This window comes from Onychomys torridus, chromosome 7 (assembly GCF_903995425.1).
Source record: "Onychomys torridus chromosome 7, mOncTor1.1, whole genome shotgun sequence".
Taxonomy (NCBI): Eukaryota; Metazoa; Chordata; class Mammalia; order Rodentia; family Cricetidae; genus Onychomys; species Onychomys torridus.
The window spans coordinates 60,346,235-60,368,860 of record NC_050449.1 but is presented as its reverse complement, the minus strand read 5'-3'; the positions used below and the strand labels follow the sequence as shown (position 1 = coordinate 60,368,860).

The window sequence follows — 22,626 nt, the reverse complement described above, 5'->3', positions numbered from 1 at the left end:
ACCTTCTACTTGTTTGTGACAAGGTCTCTGTTGTTCTGTTGTTCGCTGCTGTGTATGCCAGGATAGATGGACAGAGGGCTCGAGGGAAGTATTTTATATCCACCTCCCATCTATCTAACTGAAGGACTCAGATGCCTGCTACCTAACCAAGATTTGCATGGGTCCTGGGAACCAAAGTCAGGTCTCATTGTAGGGTAAAAGGGTCAGCCAAAAAAACACACCCTGACCCTGAAACCAGAGCCAAAGGGTTAAAAAGGGCTAGTGAAAGAAACACATCTTGCCCCTGACCAACTCAGTACAAAACCCAACGAATCCCTGAGCACGAACTTCAGCCAATCTTTGAGCTTGTCCAAGCTCAGGGACTGAAATCCAACCAATTCCCACCCTGAAAATCTTCACCCTGGAAAAAACTTCCTAAGAAATTCTATATAACTCCTGTACCTGTTCAATTTGGAGTTGCCTTTTTCTACCATTAGAGGCTGGATTCCTCTCCACCAGTAAATATCTTCAATGAGGTTTAGGTGATGACCTCCTCTCACCAGAGCAGAGCCGGGCGGAGAAGTAACAACTTTCTGCAGGGCAGGAGCATGCTGAGCTGCTACCTTTCTGCCAGGAAACTCCCTCAGACTGGGCCTGGAGCACCTCCAGAGGTGCGTCCGAAGTTACGCCCCTCCTCCTTTGAGCTTGGAGCACCTTGAGTCTCCGCCTGCCTGCCGAACTCGAACCAGCGAACCGCTTTTACGGGCCATGGAGCTTCTGGAGGCCCCAACAACTGAGTCTTGCCTTGTTCGCTGCGACTGGAGTAGAGAGGCCCGCCTCACCGTCCACCCTGATGGGCGAAGAACACATGGAAGACACGCCTCGAGAACTTCATCTGGTCCGTTCTTTGACTTGAGCACCACCAGGCCCCGCCTCCCGGGCTCCGCCCCTCCCTCGGCCGCCACGGGCTTTGGAGCACCTCGAGGCCCCGCCTCCCGGGCTCCGCCCCTCCCTCGGTTGCTACGGGCTTTGGAGCACCTCGAGGCCCCGCCTCCCCAGCTCCGCCCCTCCCTCGGTTGCTACGGGCTTTGGAGCACCTCGAGGCCCCGCCTCCCGGGCTCCGCCCCTCCCTCGGTTGCTACGGGCTTTGGAGCACCTCGAGGCCCCGCCTCCCCAGCTCCGCCCCTCCCTCGGTTGCTACGGGCTTTGGAGCACCTCGAGGCCCCGCCTCCCGGGCTCCGCCCCTCCCTCGGTTGCTACGGGCTTTGGAGCACCTCGAGGCCCCGCCTCCCCAGCTCCGCCCCTCCCTCGGCAGCCGCGGGCTTTGGAGCCCCTCGAGGCCCCGCCTCCCGAGCGCTGCGGGTCCTGACTCTGCCCAGGCTGAGCACTCGGAGCTTTGCAGCCTGGCCCCTCCCCTTATCCAGCACCCACTGTCCGCTGGGCACCTCGGGTCCTCAGGCTCCCTGGACTGGCTTCCGCGGTCGCCATGACGGCGGCCGTGTTCTTCGGTTGCGCCTTCATCGCCTTCGGGCCCGCGCTCGCTCTCTACGTCTTCACCATCGCCACCGACCCCTTGCGCGTCATCTTCCTCATCGCCGGGTGAGACTGCCCCAAGTCCAAGACGCAGCGGGTCCCCTCCCGCGCCGGGGTTCCCAGGGCCTCGGGGATCACCACCCCCCACTCTCTCCAGCCTGTGGGACTGCCAGGGCTGGAAGGACGGGAGGCTCCTCCCCGCTGCCAGGGTCTGAGGAGAAGGGCAGGCTGAGCAGGCGCGCCCTGCGCATCTAGGCTTCTGTGGGCTAAGTGTGGGGACACTTGGCTCCATTCGCGTATGGAGCCCTCGCCTTCCCACAGGAGTCTCATTTCACCCAGCGCTCAGTGGGTCGTCCCCGCCGTCTGTCATCAACGTCACCTGGGGATCAGCGGCCCACCCCTCCCCTGCCCCATCCTCGGACTCAGAATGCCTGGCAGGGGTTTGGGCTCAGGTTTTTTTCTTGTAGACCCCTGGGTAATGACTGGGGTGCAGCGGAGGGTGGGAGCGCTAGAAAACGCAGCAACACCTGACCAGGCATGTTGTCCTGAGAGCTTGGTAAATACAGAACTCTGCTGGTGAACGTGGTCTTGGTCTCTTTGCACCCACCAGAAGTATACAGTTTCTGAAATTTACACAGTGCACACTATGAATACAAGTTTAGGTATAATTTTTTTTGTCAGAAAAAGACACTTATCTTAACAGATATCTAGCCATTAAATCCATAGTTTCTGGCGAATTTTGAGGATATGAAAATTGCAATGGTCACTGGTTATATGTTTCTATGGCACACCATTGCTTAGGCAGAACATCACTTAGGAAAAATAGTCAGCAACCAAGTTCCTCTTAGCCAGTCCTTGGCAGACAGTGTCTTAGTGTGCGTGCACCTGACAGGGTCACTGAGCACATTCTTGTTGAGCACATCTGACATTCCTCTTGGACTATTTTTCTCACTAGGAGAGAAATGGACCACTGATCATCAACTGATGATCCAGAACGCCACTCAAGGACTTTTTTCCCAATTAAAAAAACCAAGATCTTTGTTTCTTCTCCAGCAGATTTAAAGTCCTTATTAATCTTGTGCTTCTGTTAACTTGTGGCTTTTTTTCTTCTACATTCCAGAGCTTTCTTCTGGTTGGTGTCTCTTCTGCTTTCCTCTGTTTTCTGGTACCTAGTGAGAGTCATTACTGACCACAGAGATGGACCGATACAGAAGTACCTGCTCATCTTCGGAGTGTTGCTCTCTGTCTGTTTCCAAGAACTGTTTAGGTTTGCGTATTACAGGCTGTTAAAGTAAGTTAAACGTTTGCTTTATTTTCCCAGTTAGACTTGAGTTGTGATTTGGTGATTGGACCTCTTCTAGCCTGAAAATATGGAGTATTTAAACTTCTGACCTGGCTTGCCTGCCTGCCCTCATACTCTTCCTTTTTCTTTTCCTCTTTCATCTCCTTCCTCTCAAAAATGTTTCTTAAGAATTGCCAAATGCCAGGCACTTTGTAGACACTGGAGGTTTATCACAAAAGTGGTAAGGAAAGAGCTCTGGCTGGTGGGACTTCTAATGGGAGGAAACTGGAAAGAAATGAATAAACCCAAAAAACCCACATTACTGAAGAAAAATAACCCAGAGAAATAATTACTGAAATAACAGAGAGCCTTCCCATTGGGACTTCATGTTTTCCTCTTACCACCTGAAATAAATTATTCTTATGGAGATTATGTCTTCCATTGTTTTGACTACTAGTGGGAAACAGAGGCTCATTTTAAAAACATATTCTATAGTTTCAAATCTACAAAAGGAAAAATACATTTAAGAACAAAGCATGAGCTCTTTTCTTGGAGCTACAATGTAAGTGAATACATTAAAATTGATCTCTCATGGTATTCTTTATTCAATACTAGAGATTTTGGTTTATTCAGATTTTACTTAAATGTCTATACTACCACAAATATGTTTGAGCCTTTTAGTTTAAGGGACCAACTTAACCACAATTTTGCTGCCTGAATTTGCTGCCCTGATTAAAATGTGGAGCATTTGTACCCACTTTTATAAATCATTGCAGTCAAATAGTTTATTTCATGAGTCAGGAAATCAAGAGCAGTTACTACATTGTTAATGAATGAATGAGATGATTATAACTTTCAAACAGAACAAAACCTTGTACAGTGAGAAGTTGGCTGCATATGGCTGCAATGTCCATTTCTGCACAAATTTTATTTTTCATTTTTTAACATACTCATTTTTATCTTATGTGTATGAGTGTTTTGCCTGCATGTATGTCTGTGCACTCTGTGCATGCCTGGTGTCCAAGAAGTCCAGAAAAGGACAACAGATCCCCTGGACATGAAGTTATAAGCAGCTATGTGTCACCATAGGGCTGCAATGAATAGAGCCTGGGTTCTCTGGAAGAACGGCCGGTGCTCTCAAGCACTGAGCTCTCTCTCTCTAGGCCTTTCCACACAAACTTTTTACAATTTCAAGTTATTTGCCTAAAACATAACTGTCATTGCCTAAAAAGCATTTTCAGTAACTCCTGTGTTGTCAAAAACTGCTGTATGGTGCTGTGTGGGAATTGTGTCTGTGTGTGTTTTTAAAATACTTGGATTGCAGGTTTTGCAACATAATTCAGTTTTCTTTAATAATATTGATAAAATACACATTTTGTGATTTTAGAAAATCTTATATCTACAGAAAAGTGAAAAGCTAAGATACCAATGCTACAGTTTTGTTTTATTTTTTTGACCCTGTCTATGTCCCATCCCGTGTGTCCCCCCCCCCCCACCCAAGGTCTTGGCACAAGCTAGGAGAGAGCTCTATCACTGACCTAGACCCTCAGCCCTGTTTTTTTTTTTTTCTTTTTTAGAAGTGTCTCTCTGTTTTTTAAATTTTCTAAAATGGTGCGTTAAGGGGGCTGAAGATGTAGCCCTGGGTTCAATTCCCAATCCCCTGCACCTCATAAACTAGGCATGAGGGTACACACCTGTAATCTTCACTACGTAATGATTTTGAAGTCAGCCTAGTTACATAGACCATCTCAAAACAACCAAATGAACAAACAGAAAAAGAAAAACCCCAGTGGTGGAACATGTGCTTGGCATGCGTGAGGCACGGGGGTCAGTTCCTGAACCAAAGAAAGAAGTTGCTGCTAGAAGGGTGAGAATAAATTTGGTTCTTGAGTGTGAAAGAGAGAAGGGGTAATAAGTATAGCCATAGTGGAAAATACAACCAAATGACCATAAGTTGAAGATAAAGATGGAGACTTCAGGGGGGAAAAGAAAATCCAGAGTGATAGATGCCTTGGGATAAAGAAATAAATATTCCTTGAGCTCAGAAATTAGAGCACTGCTTTTGTTCTTTCTGAATCAATCCCTACTGGCTTTTTACTGATATTTTAATTGTTTCCTTTTGTGGAAACATCAGCTAGATGGAGTTGGTGGAAATCTCACTTCTTGGCTTCAGTTATTGAACATGTGCTGGAGTTGGGCAGGAGAGTTGGCTCAGCAGTTAAGAGCACTGGCTGATCTTCCAGTGGCCCTAGGTTCAATTCCCAGTACCCACAAGGCAGCTCATAGCTGTCTATAACTCCAGTTGAAAAGGATTCTACACCCTCACACAGACATACATGCAGGCAAAACACTAATGCATATAAAAATAAGTAAATCTTAAAAAGAAAAGAAAATGTGCTGGAGCTGGTGGCATCTGCCTTTGGCCAAGAGGCAGAAGCAGATGGACCTCTGTGAATTTGAGGCCAGTCTGACCTATACAGTGAACATCCAGGCTACATAGAGAGAGCCTGTCTCAAACAAAAACAAAACAAACAACAACAACAAAAAAAGAGTGCTGGGTTTCACTTAAATGGATTCTGGACTACAACCTGGAGTGTAACCTGATCAGAAGCCTCACTAAGAACCTAGTTTTGAAGGGTTTCATGATGTGCCTGATATGAGACTATTTCTTTAAAAACAAATAAATGTGTTTTTCTTTTAGAACAGCCAGTGAGGGTTTGAAAAGCATAAACCCTGAGGAGTCAGCACCCTCAATGCGACTGTTGGCCTATGGTGAGTTAGACCCTGTGGTGTCATGAAGAAAAATAACAGAAGTCCTGAAGAGGAGGCTCAGCAGTTAAGAGCACCTATTGCTCTCACAGAGGACTGAGTTCAGTTCCCAGCACCCAGATGATGGCTCACAACCACCCGGAACTCTAGTTCTAGGGGCCCCAACACCTGCACAGCCTGCACATAGCTTACACACACACACACACACACACACACACACACACACACACACACACACACACAACACACACACACACACACACACACACACCACCTGCACAGCCTGCACATAGCTTACACACACACACACACACACACACACACACACACACACACTACCTGCACAGCCTGCACACAGCTTACACACACACACACACACACACACACACACACACACACACACACACACACAAGATCTTGGTATCCATGTAGCTCAGTCTGGCCCAGACCCATCTTGCAATCACAGTTACTCCCTCATAGTCTGGCTACAATAAACCAAAGCCAGGGCCTTCATCACATTACCCTCTTCTTCCTCTCTAGTTTCTTCTGTGCCTCTGCCTTGTTCATTGATCTACTACATCCTCTCCTTCCTTTTCTCCTCTCCTTTCTCACTTAGCCTTCCAGAGCTGGCTGGCTGGTGCTTCAGCAGCAGCAGGTGTACCCTTTTCCCTGCAGTGAAGTAGTATTCCCCAGTCCTTGCAAATTAGATTTGAACTGAACTCATAACAGGAAAAGGGCTTAACGGTGTTTTCTTCCTCTCTAGTTTCTGGCTTGGGCTTTGGAATCATGAGTGGAGTGTTTTCCTTTGTGAACACCCTGTCTAACTCGTTGGGACCAGGCACAGTGGGCATTCATGGTGATTCTCCTCAGTTCTTCCTTAATTCAGGTGTGTGTCCTAGCTGTGCTCTAAAGCATTGTCCTTACTGCAATTCACTGGCTTCAGAAACAAGTGGAGGTGGTTTATGTTTAGACTTTCAGAGGGAAGATATTCTTAGGGACTACAAGTGAAGGACCTGGGAGTGGGGGCAGGGATTTGATTGGAGTGCTTTAGAATATTACAGGAATTGATCTTGCATAAGATTTATATATTTGCTGAGCAGTGGCGGTACACACCTTTAATCCCAGCACCTGGGAGGCAGAGGCAGAAGGATCTCTGTGAATTCGAGGCCAGCCTGGGCTACAGTGTGAGATCCATAATATGTTCCAAAGTTACACAGAGGAAACCCTATCTCAAAAAATCAACCAACCAACCAAACAAACAAACGAACAAAAAGATTTATATATATTTATTTGGCTATGCTAAAATGTTATGGTATAGTTGAAACATTAGCAGCTAATTTTTATGAGATATATCTTCTCTGTTTTGTCATTTTAGATTTATCTTCCATATAAACCTGTAAAGCACCTGCTTTTTTTCCTTGCCCAGTGCTAGTAATTCAACAAAAGACCCCTAGTCTAAATTCTAATCTCTGATTAATCTGTAACTCAGTGCCTTTTATAGATAGGCACCATGACTTGATCTTTAAATGCAGAGGGAAAAGTAGATGAATTAATCTTTTTTTGCAAAGATGCAGTAAAAAAGGACCAACTCTTTTCACATTGCTTTTCATTCACCAGCTGCAAGTTATGACACAAGGACCACAAGTTTGCTTTAGATTTAAAGTATTATTTCATTAAATTCCACTTTGTTTAAAACTAGAGGAAAAAGCCAGGCGCCAGTGGTACATGCCTTTAATCCCATCACTCAGAAGGCAGACCCAGGAAGATCTGTGTGAGTTTGAGGCCAGCCTGGTCTACAGAGTGAGATCCAGGACAGGCCCCAAAACTACATGGAGAAAGCCTGTCTTGAAAACTACCTTCCCCCCCCCCCAAAAAAAAAACAGAGGAAAAATAGTTGTGTTTGTAGTTGTCTAGACCAATAGCAGCTATGTCATTGAAATAAGTGAACTCACATACCAATTTTTTTCAATTAAATTCATGTTCACATCCAGGCCAAAGTTCATTAGGGAGCTTACCATCTTGTAGGGGAATATGACCAATAACTAAATAGTGTTTCAGTAGCTTTTACTAGAATAAAAAGATTATAAAGAGAAATGGCCAATTTTTAAAAGCTGCAGTAGTTTAGGGACATCCTGGCACTCCCTGACCCCAGAGACAGTCTCCCACCATTCTCAGTTTCCTTGTTAGTTCCAATCTGAGCCTCTCTGTGGACATTAAATGACCCCGTCCCTGTGCAGCCAGCCAGCTAGTCTTCCCTGTTTGAAAAGTCTCTGACTTTGTGAGGCTGACAGCATACAGCTCAGACCCTTTAACTCTGGCTGCGAGTTAAGGGAACGTGTGTTAATGGATCATGCTTGTTAATGTCGCCTCCAACGTAGCAGATTGCCTTTGTAAATATTCCAAAAATTCCTGGCAATTTTTATGATTTACTTATTTGTATTTTATGAGTATTTGTTCTTTGCCTGCATATATGTCTGTGAGGGTGTCAGATCCCCTGGTACTGCAGTTAAGTTACAGAGAGTTATGAGCTGTCAATGTGGTTGCTGAGAATTGAACCCAGGTCCTCTGGAAGAGCAGCCAGTGCTCTTAATCATTGAGCCATCTTTCCAGCCACCTGGCATAAATTTTAAATGGTAATAATGCTTGGTTTGTAAAAAGAAAATGTAGTTCTAGTGGCTAATGTCTGTCAGAGTCCAGTAGAAATTAAGAAGATACCTTCTGTATTGTGAATTTTCTTACTTTACATTGTTACAGGAACTGTTTTCTTGCCATCCTCATGTGTTGCCCACTTTTGTCCTCTAGATGGTGCTAACTCCCTTCAGTGAACCAGGCTGTTTTCAAGTCCAGTTTAAAAGGGGTCTCTTAGAAGAGTAGATTTGTTTCTAAAATGGTAATTAGAATAAGTAAAGAATGAGGTCCTTATGAGCATCTCTATGTCCGTTATGTTAATAATACACATATTGTATGATATCTGTATGTACATGAATTTTTATGTTACATAAAAATAGTTTTATGAAGTACATATGTAAGTTAGTTCTTTATCAGTACTTGTGTAGCAGGTTAGACTCATTCCCATTTCTTAGAAGTACTTGGCTGAGAAGGAAGTATGAGATTTAGGTTCCAAGTTCAAGTCATATCATCAATTTAGTATTTGGGGACAAGTCCTTTTGATTATTTAAGTATGCAGTCTATAATTAATTATTAAAGATTTCTCCGTGTCCTCTGCCCACAATGACTATAAAAACAAACACCTAACTGCACAAAGCATAATATAAATATTACAGAGAGGCAGAGAAGTGTCAGGGCACATATGGACAGTGCAGTTCTTTGCCCATGTACCCCAGCCGCGATTAACTGATGATGTGCCTATTGTCTAGTGCCTGTCTCTCCAGCTGTGTGCTAAATCACAGGGTTTAGCAAGGACCACGGCTATCTTGTTTATGACCATATCCCATCCATAGAGCTTCATGGGGTCCTTTGTTACTAGACAAAACTTGATAAATATTGACTGAAAAATAGGAGCTAGTCACTGCCTATGGAATTATAGCGATTTATGTAAAGATAATTAATAATTATGCCAACAAAGGAAGGAACTAAAGAGAAGGTTGTTCCAAATTTGAGGAAGAGACCTCTCTTCCTCTTAGTCCTCACTCTCTGGGTCTTTCAGGAAGGACAGAAGTAATGATCAAAAGCCAGACAATGGTGGTGTATGCTTGTAATCCTAGCACTCAAGGGGCAGAGGCAGGTGGATCTCTGAGTTTGAGGCTAGCCAGGTTTAGATAACAGGTTCCAAGTGAGACAAGGCTATATAGTGAGACCCTATCTAAATTAAAAAAGACAAAAGAGAAGGAAGAGCATGTCTAGATTAGAGTCAATACGTAAATTAGCCTGGTGGTGGTGTGGTGGTGCTGGTGGTGGTGCTGGTGGTGGTGGTGGTGGTGCTGGTGGTGGTGGTGGTGGTGTGGTGGTGGTGTGGTGGAGGTGGTGGTGGTGGTGGTGTGGTGGTGCTGGTGGTGGTGGTGGTGGTGCTGGTGGTGGTGGTGGTGGTGTGGTGGTGGTGTGGTGGTGGTGTGGTGGTGGTGGTGTGGTGGAGGTGGTGGTGTGGTGGTGGTGGTGGTGATGTGGTGGTGGAGGTGGTGGTGGTGGTGTGGTGGTGGTGGTGGTGGTGGTGGTGGTGGTGGTGGTGGTGGTATGGTGGTGGTGGTGGTGATGTGGTGGTGGAGGTGGTGGTGGTGGTGGTGGTGGTGGTGGTGGTGGTGGTGGTCTGAATTAGAACTGCCCTCATCTGGGAAGTGTTCTCTCTAGCAAGCCCTTCTATTCCTGGAATCTAAGATGAATGCTTGTTTAGGATGATGACTGGAGACACTCAGGTGCCTTTGGGGTCTGGACCAGGACATTAAGAAGCTGAAAGTAAGATACCCCAGTTACTCTTATCTTTGTGCGTTCAACCTTGAAGGGGAATGAGATAAGTCAGGAATCCCCAGTTCTTAAGACAAACTCTCCGTGAATGATTATCATACCTGCTATAGAGATAAACAGATACCCAACAAAAAAGGAAACAGACACAAAATGAAGACAGAGATGCCAGGCTATCAGTCTGCTTTCAGTTACCTGGGTAAGAAGTCAGTGCTTTTTAGCGAAAGCAGTTTCTAAGTGTCTGCTATATGGTGATATCACAGCCAGCCAGAATGTAGGAATGTACAGTCTTTCAGTAACATTTGAGTGATTTCTTGGATATTACATTAATAAAACAGAAAACTGAAGGTGGGGTATCTTCTGTGAGACTGTTCCAAATATGCAATAGCCTCTGTGCTTAGAATGGTTCCTGGCCTGTACTGGTCACTGAGAAAATACTTGCTGGATACTGAAAGAGTGAAGGAAGATAATGTGATAATAAAACAAAGTCAGAGGAAGAATAATCTGTAAGAGTGGAGAGGACTGGGTTTTAATCCATAGCCAAGTACCCAGGAATCTTGGATAAATGTGGTTTATCAGATGTCTTCCACTTTACTTTCCTACCTGACAGTATACCTAAGGACTTGCTGTATTATCTATGAGGCTGTAGGGCAGTGGTTCTCAACCTCTGGGTCATGACCCCCTTGCCTATCAAACAACCCTTTCATAGGGTTCATATGTCAGATATTAACATTACGATTGGTAACAGTAGCAGAATTAGTTATGAAGTGTCAACAGAGTAATTTTATGGTTGGGGTCAGCACACCACGAGGCACTGTATTAAAAGGTTGCAGCGTTAGGAAAGTTGAGAACCGCTGCTGTGGAATGTAGTGCTCACTGTTGCTCTGGAAAGCTTTGATTTGCCAAGTGCTGTTCTGCCTTGCAAAGGGTCTGTGAAATACACATTTTAGAAGTAAAGGAAGTGTAAGCTGAGAAAGTTAAACAGCTTGTCTAAGACCACACAAGTGGGATCTAATTCACAAGTACCTGACTTTAAAGATACCCAACTAGAATATTCATACTTGACTGTCACCACGCTCGGAAAATGTGTACTGAGCGTAACCAGAACTGGAAGCCAGATGTAGTGGTTCATACCGGTAATCCCAGTCCTTGGGAGGCTGAGGTAGTAGGAATACCACAAGTTCAATGCCACTTGTCTATGGAATAGGAGTCTCAACAACCAATGTGAGAAACTCACAGAGAAGAGTATGTATTAGGGGAATACTTACTGAAGAAGTAACATTGTGCTAGATCTTAAAACAATATTACATTTTGGTGTTTGTGTGTGTGTACATGCACACATGCACCTGTACATATGTAGATGTTAGAGGACAACTTATGAAAATCGGTTCTTTCCTTCAACAATGTGTATCTGAGTATTAAACATACATCATAGGTTTGACAGCAAGTACCTTTACCTAGTGAACCATCTTGTTGGCCCTGTGCTGTATCTTTTTTTTTAAGTTTTTTTTTTTCATATTGCATACCATCCCCAGTTCCTCCTCCCTCCCTTCCTCCCACTCCCAAATGCCCCTCCATCCCAGCCCCCATCCACTCCTCAGAGGAGGTAAGGCCTCCCTTGGGTAGTCAACAAAGTCTGGCTTAGCTCCCTCCCACCCCCCATCAAGGCCAAGCAAGGTATCTCACCATAGGGGATGGGCTACAAAAAGCCAGTTCATGCACTTGGTATAAGTCCTGGTCCCACTGCCAGGGGCCCAAAAAACAAATCAAACCTCGAAATTGTCACCCACATTTAGAGGGCCTAGTTCGGTCCCATGCAGGTTCCTCAGCTGTTAGTCCAGAGTCAGTGAGCTTTCACTAGCTCGGGTCGACAGTCTCTGTGGGTTTCTCCATCATGATCTTGACCCTTTGCTCATATGATCTCTCCTCCCTCTCTTCAGTGCAAGATTTGGGTGTGTTAGAATGGGGAGGGGTGAGTATTTAGGTTAAAGGGACAATCTGTTTACACACACACACACACACACACACACACACACACACACACACAAAGAAGGAGGAGAGGAGGGGGAGAGAAAGGGAGGAGAGAAGAAGAAGATAACAATTTTGATTTTTTAAGATAGTATCTTATGTAGCCCAGGCTGGCCTCAAGTTTAATATGCAACTAAGTATGACCTTGAACTTGTGAGCCTCCTGCCTCTGTCTCTACCTCCCAAGGGCTGCACCACCATGTCTGGCTTGAGGTCTGTGTTTCTGACATAAGAATGCAGTTAAAGAGTCACAAGGATCTGCTGTTAAACTCATTTGGGTGTAGAATGAGGAGGAACTTGAATGCTAGTCTGAGATGTCTGACTTGACTTTGGAGACAAAGTCTGTCCGTCCGTCACACCTCTTAGCTGGAAGGATCAAGACATTTAGATCTGGAATTTGGAAGCACGACCAGGACCAGTGAGGTCCAGAGAATGCTTGCCTGAAGCTTGTAGAATAACATTGTTTTAGATAAGAACAGGCTGGAAAATGTCATCAGTAAGAGCATTTCCCAATTAGCTGGACTTTAGGAGCTAACCTTGGGAGCACACTTAGCTGATCTCAGCATCCATGGCAAAGCCTAGAGAGAAGGGCAAGCAGAGGCTGCCAGGGCAGATGGCAAATGTCTGTGGTAGTGATTCCTCTTGACATTTGATTGACATCTAGGTCTTAGAAAACCCTTCCTTAGAATATGAGTACTTTATGATTTAAAAAAGGTTCCCATTGTGTCAGTTTTTGTCTTGGTCTTTTTTAACTCAGAAAATTTAAAAGTCTTTGCTTAGCCCCTGGGCCTCTTAAGTGGTCTCAGTGTCAGACCATTGATAGGCATCTGTCCTTAGGAACTGTCCTCTTCAGAATGATGACTGGACCTGGATTGAATCCTTTTAGTGTGGTCTTCCAGAGCCTGACATGAAGACACTGTCACAGAGATGTGACAGCTTACTTTCCCCTAGCCACAACAGTTATGTCCTTTTAATATTATTTTGTGGATCTCTTACTTATATACATTTTCACAGTGTGTTTGTTCTCACTCAGCATTGTGTACTTGAGATCATACATGTTGTGAGTCATATACAGCAGTCCACCATGTGAGTAGAGTGTAATTTACTTATCTGTTGTGGTAATGGTGGGCTTTCCTTGTTATTACAGCAGTGATGGTGTACATATTCTTGTCTCCTCCTAACATTTATAAGAATGCCTCCTTGGCAGGATTCTGAAACTTGACCATGCATTGACTCTCTAGGAAGGCTGTTTAAACTGGCTTTGCTGGGCTCCTGCCCCATTGCTTCTGATTCATGGGTGGGATGGGTACCAGTAAGTTGCACTGATAACAAGTCCCTGGGCTTGATTTGAGAACTCACTGGTTTGGAGTGCAGATAAAGTATATAGTGTATATAGCCCATAGTATATATAGTCTATAGTCTATAGTGTATATAGTCCATAGTATTTATAGTCTATAGTGTATATAGTCCATAGTATATATAGTCTATATTATAGAGTATATAGTGTATATAGTCCATAGTATATATGGTCTATAGTATATATAGTCCATAGTATATATATAGTCTATAGTCTATATAGTCCATAGTATATATGGTCTATAGACTATAGTGTATATAGTCCATAGTGTATTTATAGTCTATAGTATATAGCTTATATAGTTCATAGAATATATATACATATATATATATGGTATATAGTCCATAGTATATATAGTCTCTGGTATATAGTATATTGTGTATATAGTTCATAGTATATACAGTCTATAATCTATAGTGTATATAGTCCATAGTATATATAATTTATAGTCTATAGTGTAGCTCAAATGCCTTGCTGGACTGAAATAGATGCAACTATTTTGCTTGGCAATGCCAGGTTATTTTTCCTTCAAGTGGTGTAGAACTCTAGCCTGGGGTTTTTCTGTCTGGTGGCTTAAAGCTCATGGCCTGTTTATTGTGTGGCAGCAAAGGGAAATCTATATGCCTTTTTTCATATTATAGTGTGAATATATGGGACTTGCCTGCTTTAAAGAAGAAATATTACCCAGGACACAGGACACCTACACAGGCAGTATTCCCTAGAGACCCGAGGTTGGTGATCACTACCAGTTGCCTAAGAAGAAGCTTAGGCTGGGCTGTGGTGGCACACACCTTTAATCCCAGCACTCAGGAGGCAGAGCCAGGCAGATCTCTGTGAGTTCGAGGCCAGCCTGGTCTACAGAGTGAGTTCCAGGACAGGCACCAAAACTACACGGAAAAACAAAAAACCCAAAACAAAACAAAACTTAGATAATTATAATGATTTTTAGTTACACTAATTTTCTTATTTTTATTACATTCTTTTAAAAGAGTTCTAAAGAAAAAGTCTCTTTCAGTGCAGAGACTTGTTTAGACAGAAGATGCTCTGTTCAATTGAGAAAATTCTAACTGGAGCAGAAGGCTATTTGAAAATAAGCTGTATTGGACTAGAGATATGGCTCAGTGGTTAAAAGCACTAGCTGTTCTTTTAGAAGCCCTGGGTTCTAGCACCTGTAGGCAGCTCATAGCTATCTATAACTCCAGTCCCTCTATACATACATAAATATGTTTTAAACAAATACTTGTGTAGATTTCATACTAATCTCATTGCATACCTCAGGGAAACTCCTTGAAAGCCAAATCCAAATTGGCTTTTGTTTAACAGGTTTGTATCCTAGAGGAACAGCTCCTACAAAGACTGGCCCCTCCTAACTTCTTTGGAAGTTGACATGGAGTTCTTAAGAAGGCAGTTCTGTGCACTCTATCTCTGCAGCCAGGGGACCCTCAGGGCCAGTGCACAGTGATGGGGTTCAGCTGGGTTTGGTGTCTGTTGTCTGCAGGACTGGCCACTAATTGCTGACTTGTCTTTTCAGCTTTCATGACGCTGGTGATCATAATGCTGCATGTGTTCTGGGGCATTGTGTTTTTTGATGGCTGTGAGAAGAAAAAGTGGCACACCCTCCTTACAGTTCTCCTGACTCACCTGCTGGTGTCCACCCAGGTGAGTGTTGTCCCTGTGTTCCCAGTGCTTGCAGAGCTCAAGTGCAGAGGTCTGCGTGGAGGATTCCACCCAAATGAAGGACACTGTCGGGAAAATGGGGCAAGTCAGAAAAGCCCTGGAAGTGGACAGTGAGTCATGTGGGTTTCAGCAGAGTGGCAGTCTAGTGAATTCTGGGGTGGGAGGTCTGTCCCATTCGAGATTTTCCTTATGTCTGTCCTTTAGTGATGTATGGTCGAGCCTAAAATAGTTTGCATCACGCTTATGTTATGAAGCATATCTGAAGCAATTTTCCTCCATTACAAATTCCTTAAGACACAGATTTTATTTAAGTTTAAATCTTTAGGTGAAAATTATTTTAACTTGATTAATTTTGTTAATCACCTCCCTCTTTTTATGCTGTTGTGAAGCTTTTGTGACTTGGAACACTTGGCTTTATGTGCATGGGACTTTCCCCATATGTTTAGGCTTTGAGGCAGGGAACTATGAAGTCAGTTGGTGTGAATATTTTGAGTTCTTGATACAAGTTGCTAAAACAGGCTGGGTAAGGTGGTGACACTTTACACGTTCTGACCAGTAGCAGATATGCTGGTTTCCCTCCCTTAGTGACATTATAACAGAACCAGTCTGCAAAGTCAAGTTTAAAACAGTTGTCAGGTTTGTTTTTACAGCAGTGTGTAAGGACTTGGACCTGAGTGCTAATTGGTTATTTACATACATGACAGTTATCAAAATGACCCTGCCGTGGCCCTGTCTAGACCCTTTGCACATTTTATATACACTATTGAAAAGGTTTCTCCTGGGCCAGGGAGATGGATCAGCAGGTAAACCAAGCAAGCTTGATTACCTGAGTTTGAGCCACAGAGCCCACTGTGGAGGGACAGAACTAACTTCCAAAAATTGTCCTCTGATCCCTACCTTGCACATTAGCATGTGTGCTATACATATGTATACAAATGACAATAATAGTTCAAGCTATTCAATTGTCTCACTTATCCAGAAGGCCTGATCCAGTTGGGGGCTCCACAGCTTTTGGTTCATAGTTCATGTGTTTCCAATAGTTTGGCTATTTGTCCTTGTGCTTTTTCCAATCTTGGTCTCAACAATTCTCGCTCTTATAATCCCTCCTCTTTCTCACCAATTGGACTCCTGGAGCTCCATCTGGGGCCTGGCTGAGGATCTCTGCATCCACTTCCATCAGTTATTGGATGAGAGTTCTAGCACGACAGTTGGGTGTTTGGCCATCTGATCACCAGACTAGATCAGTTCAGGCTTTCTCTCGACCATTGCCAGCAGTCTACAGTGGAGGTATCTTTGTGGATTTCTGGGGACCTCTCTGCACTTTGCTTCTTCTTATTCTCATGTGGTCTTCATTTATCATGGTCTGTTATTCCTTGTTCTCCCTTTCTGTTCTTGATCCAGCTGGGATCTCCTGCTCCCCTAAGCTCTCTTTCCCTCGAACCTTGCCCTTCATTACCCCCACTCGCGTCCAGGTTGTTCATGTAGATCTCATTCATTTCTCTGTCATTGGGCGATCCCTGTGTCTTTCTTAGGATCCCGTTTTCTAGGTAGCTTCCCTGGAGTTGTGTAACAGTCTAGTCATCTTTGTTTTACATCTAGTATCCTCCTATAAGTGAGAACATACCGTGTTTGTCCTTCTGAATCTGGGTTATCTCACTCAGGATGATTTTTTTCTAGATCCATCCATTTGCCTGCAAACCTTGTGATGTCATTGTTTTTCTCTGCTGAGTAGTACTCCATTGTTTATATGTACCACATTTTCTTTATCCATTCTTCAGTTGAAGGGCATCTAGGTTGTTTCCAGGTTCTGGCTATTACAAACTATGCTGATATGAACATAGCTGAGAAAATGCCCTTGTGGTATGATTGAGCATTTCTTGGGTATATGCTCTGGGTCTTGGGGGAGATGGATTCCCAGTTTCTAAGGAAGCGCCATATTGATTTCCAAAGTGGCTGTATAAGCTTGCATTTCTACCAGCAGTGGAGGAGAGTTCCCCTTGCTCCACATCCTCTCCAGCATAAGCTGTCTTCAGTGTTTTGGGGAGGCACCCAGGCAGTGGGACCCCGACCTGTCCTTAGTGCATGAGCTGGCTGTTTGGAACCTGGGGCTTATGCGGGGACACTTTGCTCAGCCTGGGAGGAGGGGACTGGACCTGCCTGGACTGAATCTACCAGATTGAGCTGAATCCCCAGGGGAGTCTTTGCCCTGGAGGAGATGGGAATGGGAAGGTGGGCTGGGGGGAAGGCGGGGACGGGGGCTGGAGGGGGGAGGACAGGGGAATCCATGGCTGATATGTAAAATTAAATTAAATTATAAAAAAATTATAATATGTTCCCTCGCTTTAACACTAAAAACAACACTGTACCTATATATGTTAAAGTATTGAACAGAAAATAGTTCAACTTAATAAAAATACTATGGAGCATGGCATCTGAACATAAAAAAATGAGGAGAGACGTGGGCTCTACCTGTCTTTTTTTTTTTAAAGACATGTTTTCACTATGTAGCCTTGATTGGCCTCTAACTCACAAAGATCCCTATGCTTCTGCCTCCCAGATGCTTGGATTAAAGGTGTGCAGCGCAACATCTGATTTCTGCACCCGAAGCATTTTACCCGCTGAGCCATCTCTTTAGGGCTCTGGTTTTTAACTATTGCGAAGAGTATGACAATAAGTGTTTAAATGTACGTCCTTCAGCAAACACATGTGCACATTTCATTTGGATACATTCCCAGAAGCTCTGGTTGGGCTAGAGGAATACATAAGTAAGTCAGCTGGTGGTATCACTCAGTTTCTCAGCATGGTTATGTTGACTTAAACACTAACCATTTATTTATGAGCTTCAGCTCCTCTGTGTCCTTGCCAACACTTGTTATAACTTTCTTTCTATCTTGCTGGGAATATAGTAGAAGCACAGTAAACTTCAGACTTTCATTCCCTTGGTAATAAACACACCTTCATATGTCTGTTGTCAGTTGGATAATTCTTTTTGAAGCTCTTGTTCAAATATTTTACCTACCTCCAACTGTCTTTAAATTTTTTTAGGAATTTTTTTTTATATTTTCTAAAAAAGAATCTTTAGTCAAATATTGGAAATAGCTTCTACAGCATGTTTATCTTTATTTGTTTTGTTTTTTAGATAATCTCATTCCAAACTGGCTTAGAATTCATTCTGTTGCTTTAGCTAGCCTCATTGTGGCAATCCTCCTGTCTGAACTGCCTTAGAGCTAGTATTATAGACATGAGCTGCCACATCCAGCTTTCACGTTATTTTAGTGTTATTTTTGAAGGTCTTGTGTGTGTAGCTCTGGGACTCCTGTGTGCAAACAGGCAAGTCTCCAATGAGTTGTATTTCTAATACCAGTTTTCCATTTTATATTGTCTATTTAATTGGGTTTTATTATTTCTTTTTTATGTTCTGATGAATAAATAATTTCAAGTTTCTCATTTGTTCTCAACTTTTCTCTTTTGTGTGTTCTCATTTTCTATAACAAGGTTACATTGGTTTTTGTGATTGCTTAAAAGAGAAAACTGGATCTAAAGGAAATAAACTGAAGAAAATGCAAAAGATTTCATCATTCTGTAATACAAATTAAAATTTAATAGAGTTGTCTATAAAATTATTCTAGAAAAGAACCCATAAACTCCTTAACACCTTCCATACCCACAGTTGCCTCTAGAATAAAACATTCTTCCTGTGTGAGGTGCTACCTGCAAAATGAACCCATCTCCCTGAACAGAGCTTATAGGTCAAGTTCAGTGCCTTAGCCAGGGGCATGTGCAGGTTGAGTGGAGACGAGAAGGGCTGCTTAGGGAATCTCAAAACACTTATTTTGAAATCATGGTAAACAGTTGCCACAGTCAAATCTTCTCCTTTGTTAGGATAAGGCTGAGGCTGGATGGAAACTCAGGGTCTAACCTTAGCCCTGGTCCAACAGAGGCAAAATCTGGCTTCCAGGTTAAGGCCAGCCTGCTTAGGCCACGACCCTAATCCATCCCCCTGCCCTGAGTACTGCCCTCCTTTGGCTGGCCACAGTCATGCAGGACCAATCTTTCTCCCTCTTTCTACACTCAGACACATCTTACACAAAACGTGTTGATATGACTTCCCCTCTCCCTGCAACTTTTCCCTCTTTCACTACAACACCGCACGTCTCAAATAATCCCCACAAACTCTGTCTCCACTTTAAAAGGAAATTCTTTATTTGTATGTATGTATTTACATGTGTGTGTGTGTGTGTGTGTGTGTGTGTGCTCACGCACATGGTGTGGAGGTCAGAGGACAACAAGAGCCTTTACCCACTGAGCCATCTCACTGGCCCTCTCCTCTACTTTATCCCGCAGACTTCTAGCCCAATCTGGCTTCTGCTCAAACTGTCCTTCCAAACCTTCACTTTTCCAAATCTAATGGACATTGTTCTTTGTTCATGCTGGCAGCCTGTAAGATTTATTTTATTTTAATTTATGTATATATGTTGAGTCAGTGTGTTATGGGGTATTCGATCACACTGTGAGCCCTAAGTTTGCATTTGTGTTAATTAAATAAAACCAACCTTGGGTCAAGAGGCCGAGTTAGCAACTAGTGACAGAAAGTAATCCTAGAGAGTCACAGGGTGTCTGTAAGATGATAGGGACAGAGTCACAGGAAGTAGTGGGGGGCCCTTTGTGTGGCATGGGGTTCTGTTTGTTTGTTTGTTTATTTTGGTTGAGCAAAAGGAGGCTCTCTTTCAGAGACACTGGCAAAGAGAGAAGGTCAGCCAGTTGCTACTCAACCTCTCTGAGCTAGCAGGTTTTCACACCCAGCCAACCCCACCCCCAAAAAAGAAAGAAAAAATCCTGCTAGATCAGAGAAGCCAAGAAGCAACCAGCTGACCTTGAGTTTTGGCTGGAGACCCAGTAAGAGACATGTCTCTTCACTGGTACCCAAACCAAAAGGAAGTGCCAAACTCAAGTCCCTGCCTTTTCTTTCCTGTATTGCTGGCTTCTCTATGGCCACTTCCAGTCAGCTAGTCACTAGCTCTGCCCCCTGATTCAAGGTAAACTTTGTTTAACAGTCCTAGAGTGACACAGTATGATCAAAAGTCCCGTAACATCAGTGTATGCATATATGCATATGTGTATGGGTATGCACAGAGGCCAGAAAATGTCACTGGACTCCCCTGGAGCTGAGGCAGAAGAGGGCATCAGATCCCCTGGAGCCAGAGTTACAGTCAGTTGCAGGCCACCCTTCATGGGTGCTGGGAACCAACTCCAGTCCTTTAAAAGAGCAACAAACAAATGAACTCTCCAGCTTAGCAGCCTTTAAAAAGTTCATTTTCTTTCCTTTTCTTCTGCAACAGCACACTGTCCTGATTTTTCAGGACTTCTTTGTTGGCTCTTAGTATTATAAATGTTGGAGTTTCTCAGGGCTCAATTTTTGTATTACCTTTGCCTATCTCTGTAGTAGCTCCTTGGGTAACAACAATCATGGAATAATAACATTAATTATTAGGCTGTGCTTATATTTTTCTAGCCTCTGTCTCTCCTATAAGTATCATGCTCAGAAATCCATACAATTATTTGACCTCTGCCTTTTGAAATATGGCCTCTTACTGTTTTTTGTTTTGTTTTTCGAGACAGGGTTTCTCTGTGTAGATCTGGTGCCTTTCCTGGAACTCACTCTGTAGACCAGGCTGGCCTCGAACTCACAGAGATCCGCCTGCCTCTGCCTCCCGAGTGCTGGGATTAAAGGCATGCGCCACCACTGCCTCATGGCCTGTTACTCTTCACCATGACATCTTTGGATCCTATTGGTACCATTCATCGCAAGCTTGTTCCTTCCCCCTACTTGTTGTCTCTTTCAAGGTTAGTGATTTTCAAGCCTTCATTTACCATGAAGGCAGAAATATATGAGTCAGCCTTGGCATCTGCCTCACATTCAATCCGTCAGCAAGCCCTGTGAGTTCATTCTATCCACTCTCCATCTCCACCACTACCACCCTAAGTCACCATCCTATGCTTTCCTCACCAAGTGCAATCTTCTCCTAACTCATCTTGATTCACCATAATCTCCCTTAATCCATTTTATGCAGTTTGAAAAATCAAAATCAATCATTATTATCTCAACCTAAACTTTTTCTATGACCCTGCATTGCACAGAGAATAACATTTACATTGTTTATCCACAGGCTTCTCAGCTGTCTGACCTCATCTGATCCTCCATCCCTAAATTATATTCATCTGGGCTCTAGTTTTCATCTGTTTCCTTACCTTTGCTCCTCCCATAGCCAGCCTATGCAGGGTTAGTTCATTCCTCTTGCTATCTGTCTCAGGTTAAGTGCCATTTTCTCAAGGCCTCCATCACCCATTAAGAAGATCACCGTGTTCTCATCCTAGCATTCATCACTACTCTAACTATTCTGTCTTACTATCAATCATAATTTGCAATTAATTAGTTAATTACTTATTCATTATCTGTGTTATTTAGTAGTATATAAGTTCCATTCTGGTGGAGACTTGTCTTCAGTAATTTCACTCAATGCATCGTTTGGCACTCTATCAGTCATTATTTGGTGCTGAGGATTGAACCCAGGCCTTCATGCACTCTACAACTGTGATCCTGTTAGTGTTTTATAATGATTAAACTTTTGGAATCCACAGCAATTGTACAGCCCAAAAACTAACTCTATTTCCTCATGTTCCTTTGAATACTAATGGTTCATATTAAGGTAATCTAGATGTACCTGACTTTGCTGCAAATTCTTAGTGCCAATTTAATTAACACAGAAGTGACTAGAAACAAGGCCCAGGTGCTCCATTGCTTTCTGTTAAGTATCCCATTAGGTCCTGGCTAAAGCTGTCTTCTGGGGTTGCCATTTGATCAAGCACAGTTCAAGTTCACAGACCAGTGTCTGCTGGGCCTTCCTGAGTCTCTCACACATGACAGTCATCCATGTTTGTGAGACTCAGTCCAGCTGTGGAAAGCATTGTGTATTTTCCTCTGTCTCTGTTTATTCCACAGGTTTTAAAAGCTTGTGCTTTTCTTTTTCCTTTGCAGACCTTCCTAACTCCTTATTATGGGGTAAATCTGGTGTCAGCATATATAATCATGGTGGTCATGGGCATCTGGGCATTTTTTGTTGCTGGAGGTAGCTGCCGAAGCCTGAAACTCTGCCTGCTCTGCCAAGACAAGGACTTCCTCCTTTACAACCAGCGCTCCAGATAACCTCTGACAGTCAGCACCTCCAGACAGCAGCCTGGATGCATGTTTGGAGGCACAGCTGTGCCCTTTTCTAAAATCCCTTTCTCCTGGAACACAGAAGCAGCAGACTGTCTAGCCTGCTCCTGTCCCTGAGCTTTCACACAGCAGCCTCTGGAAGAGCTGCAGTGTGGCCTGCAGCCTGGCTGCACCTTTGAGGCATCTGGGGAAGCAAAGACTGATGCTTCTGAATTTCCCCTCCAGATCTGATCATCCTGGGTGTGCAGTGCAGCTGAGAACCACTGGGGTCCACTGGGAAGTTCTCAGAACACCCAAGGAGAATGAGGTGTGGTATTTAACTGTCTCAAAGTCAACTCCTGCTGAGCAAGTAAATTTCTGGATGTAGTAA

At 43.7% G+C, this 22,626-nt stretch overlaps 1 protein-coding gene across 2 annotated transcripts; it reads left to right on the top strand.

Moving 5' to 3' along the window:
- Positions 1–1,320: 1,320 nt before the first annotated feature.
- Positions 1,321–22,626, top strand: LOC118587212 (gamma-secretase subunit APH-1B-like). 2 transcript variants are annotated; one of them, XM_036192978.1, is made up of 6 exons: positions 1,323–1,578; positions 2,633–2,803; positions 5,496–5,566; positions 6,327–6,449; positions 14,895–15,022; positions 22,077–22,626. In XM_036192978.1, exons 1-6 carry the CDS (start codon positions 1,466–1,468, stop codon positions 22,242–22,244), a joined length of 774 nt encoding a protein of 257 aa, XP_036048871.1. In that variant the 5' UTR covers positions 1,323–1,465; the 3' UTR covers positions 22,245–22,626. The 2 variants fall into 2 exon arrangements, with proteins under 2 accessions (XP_036048872.1, XP_036048871.1); XM_036192979.1 differs by lacking the exon at positions 6,327–6,449 and having other exon boundaries at positions 1,321–1,578.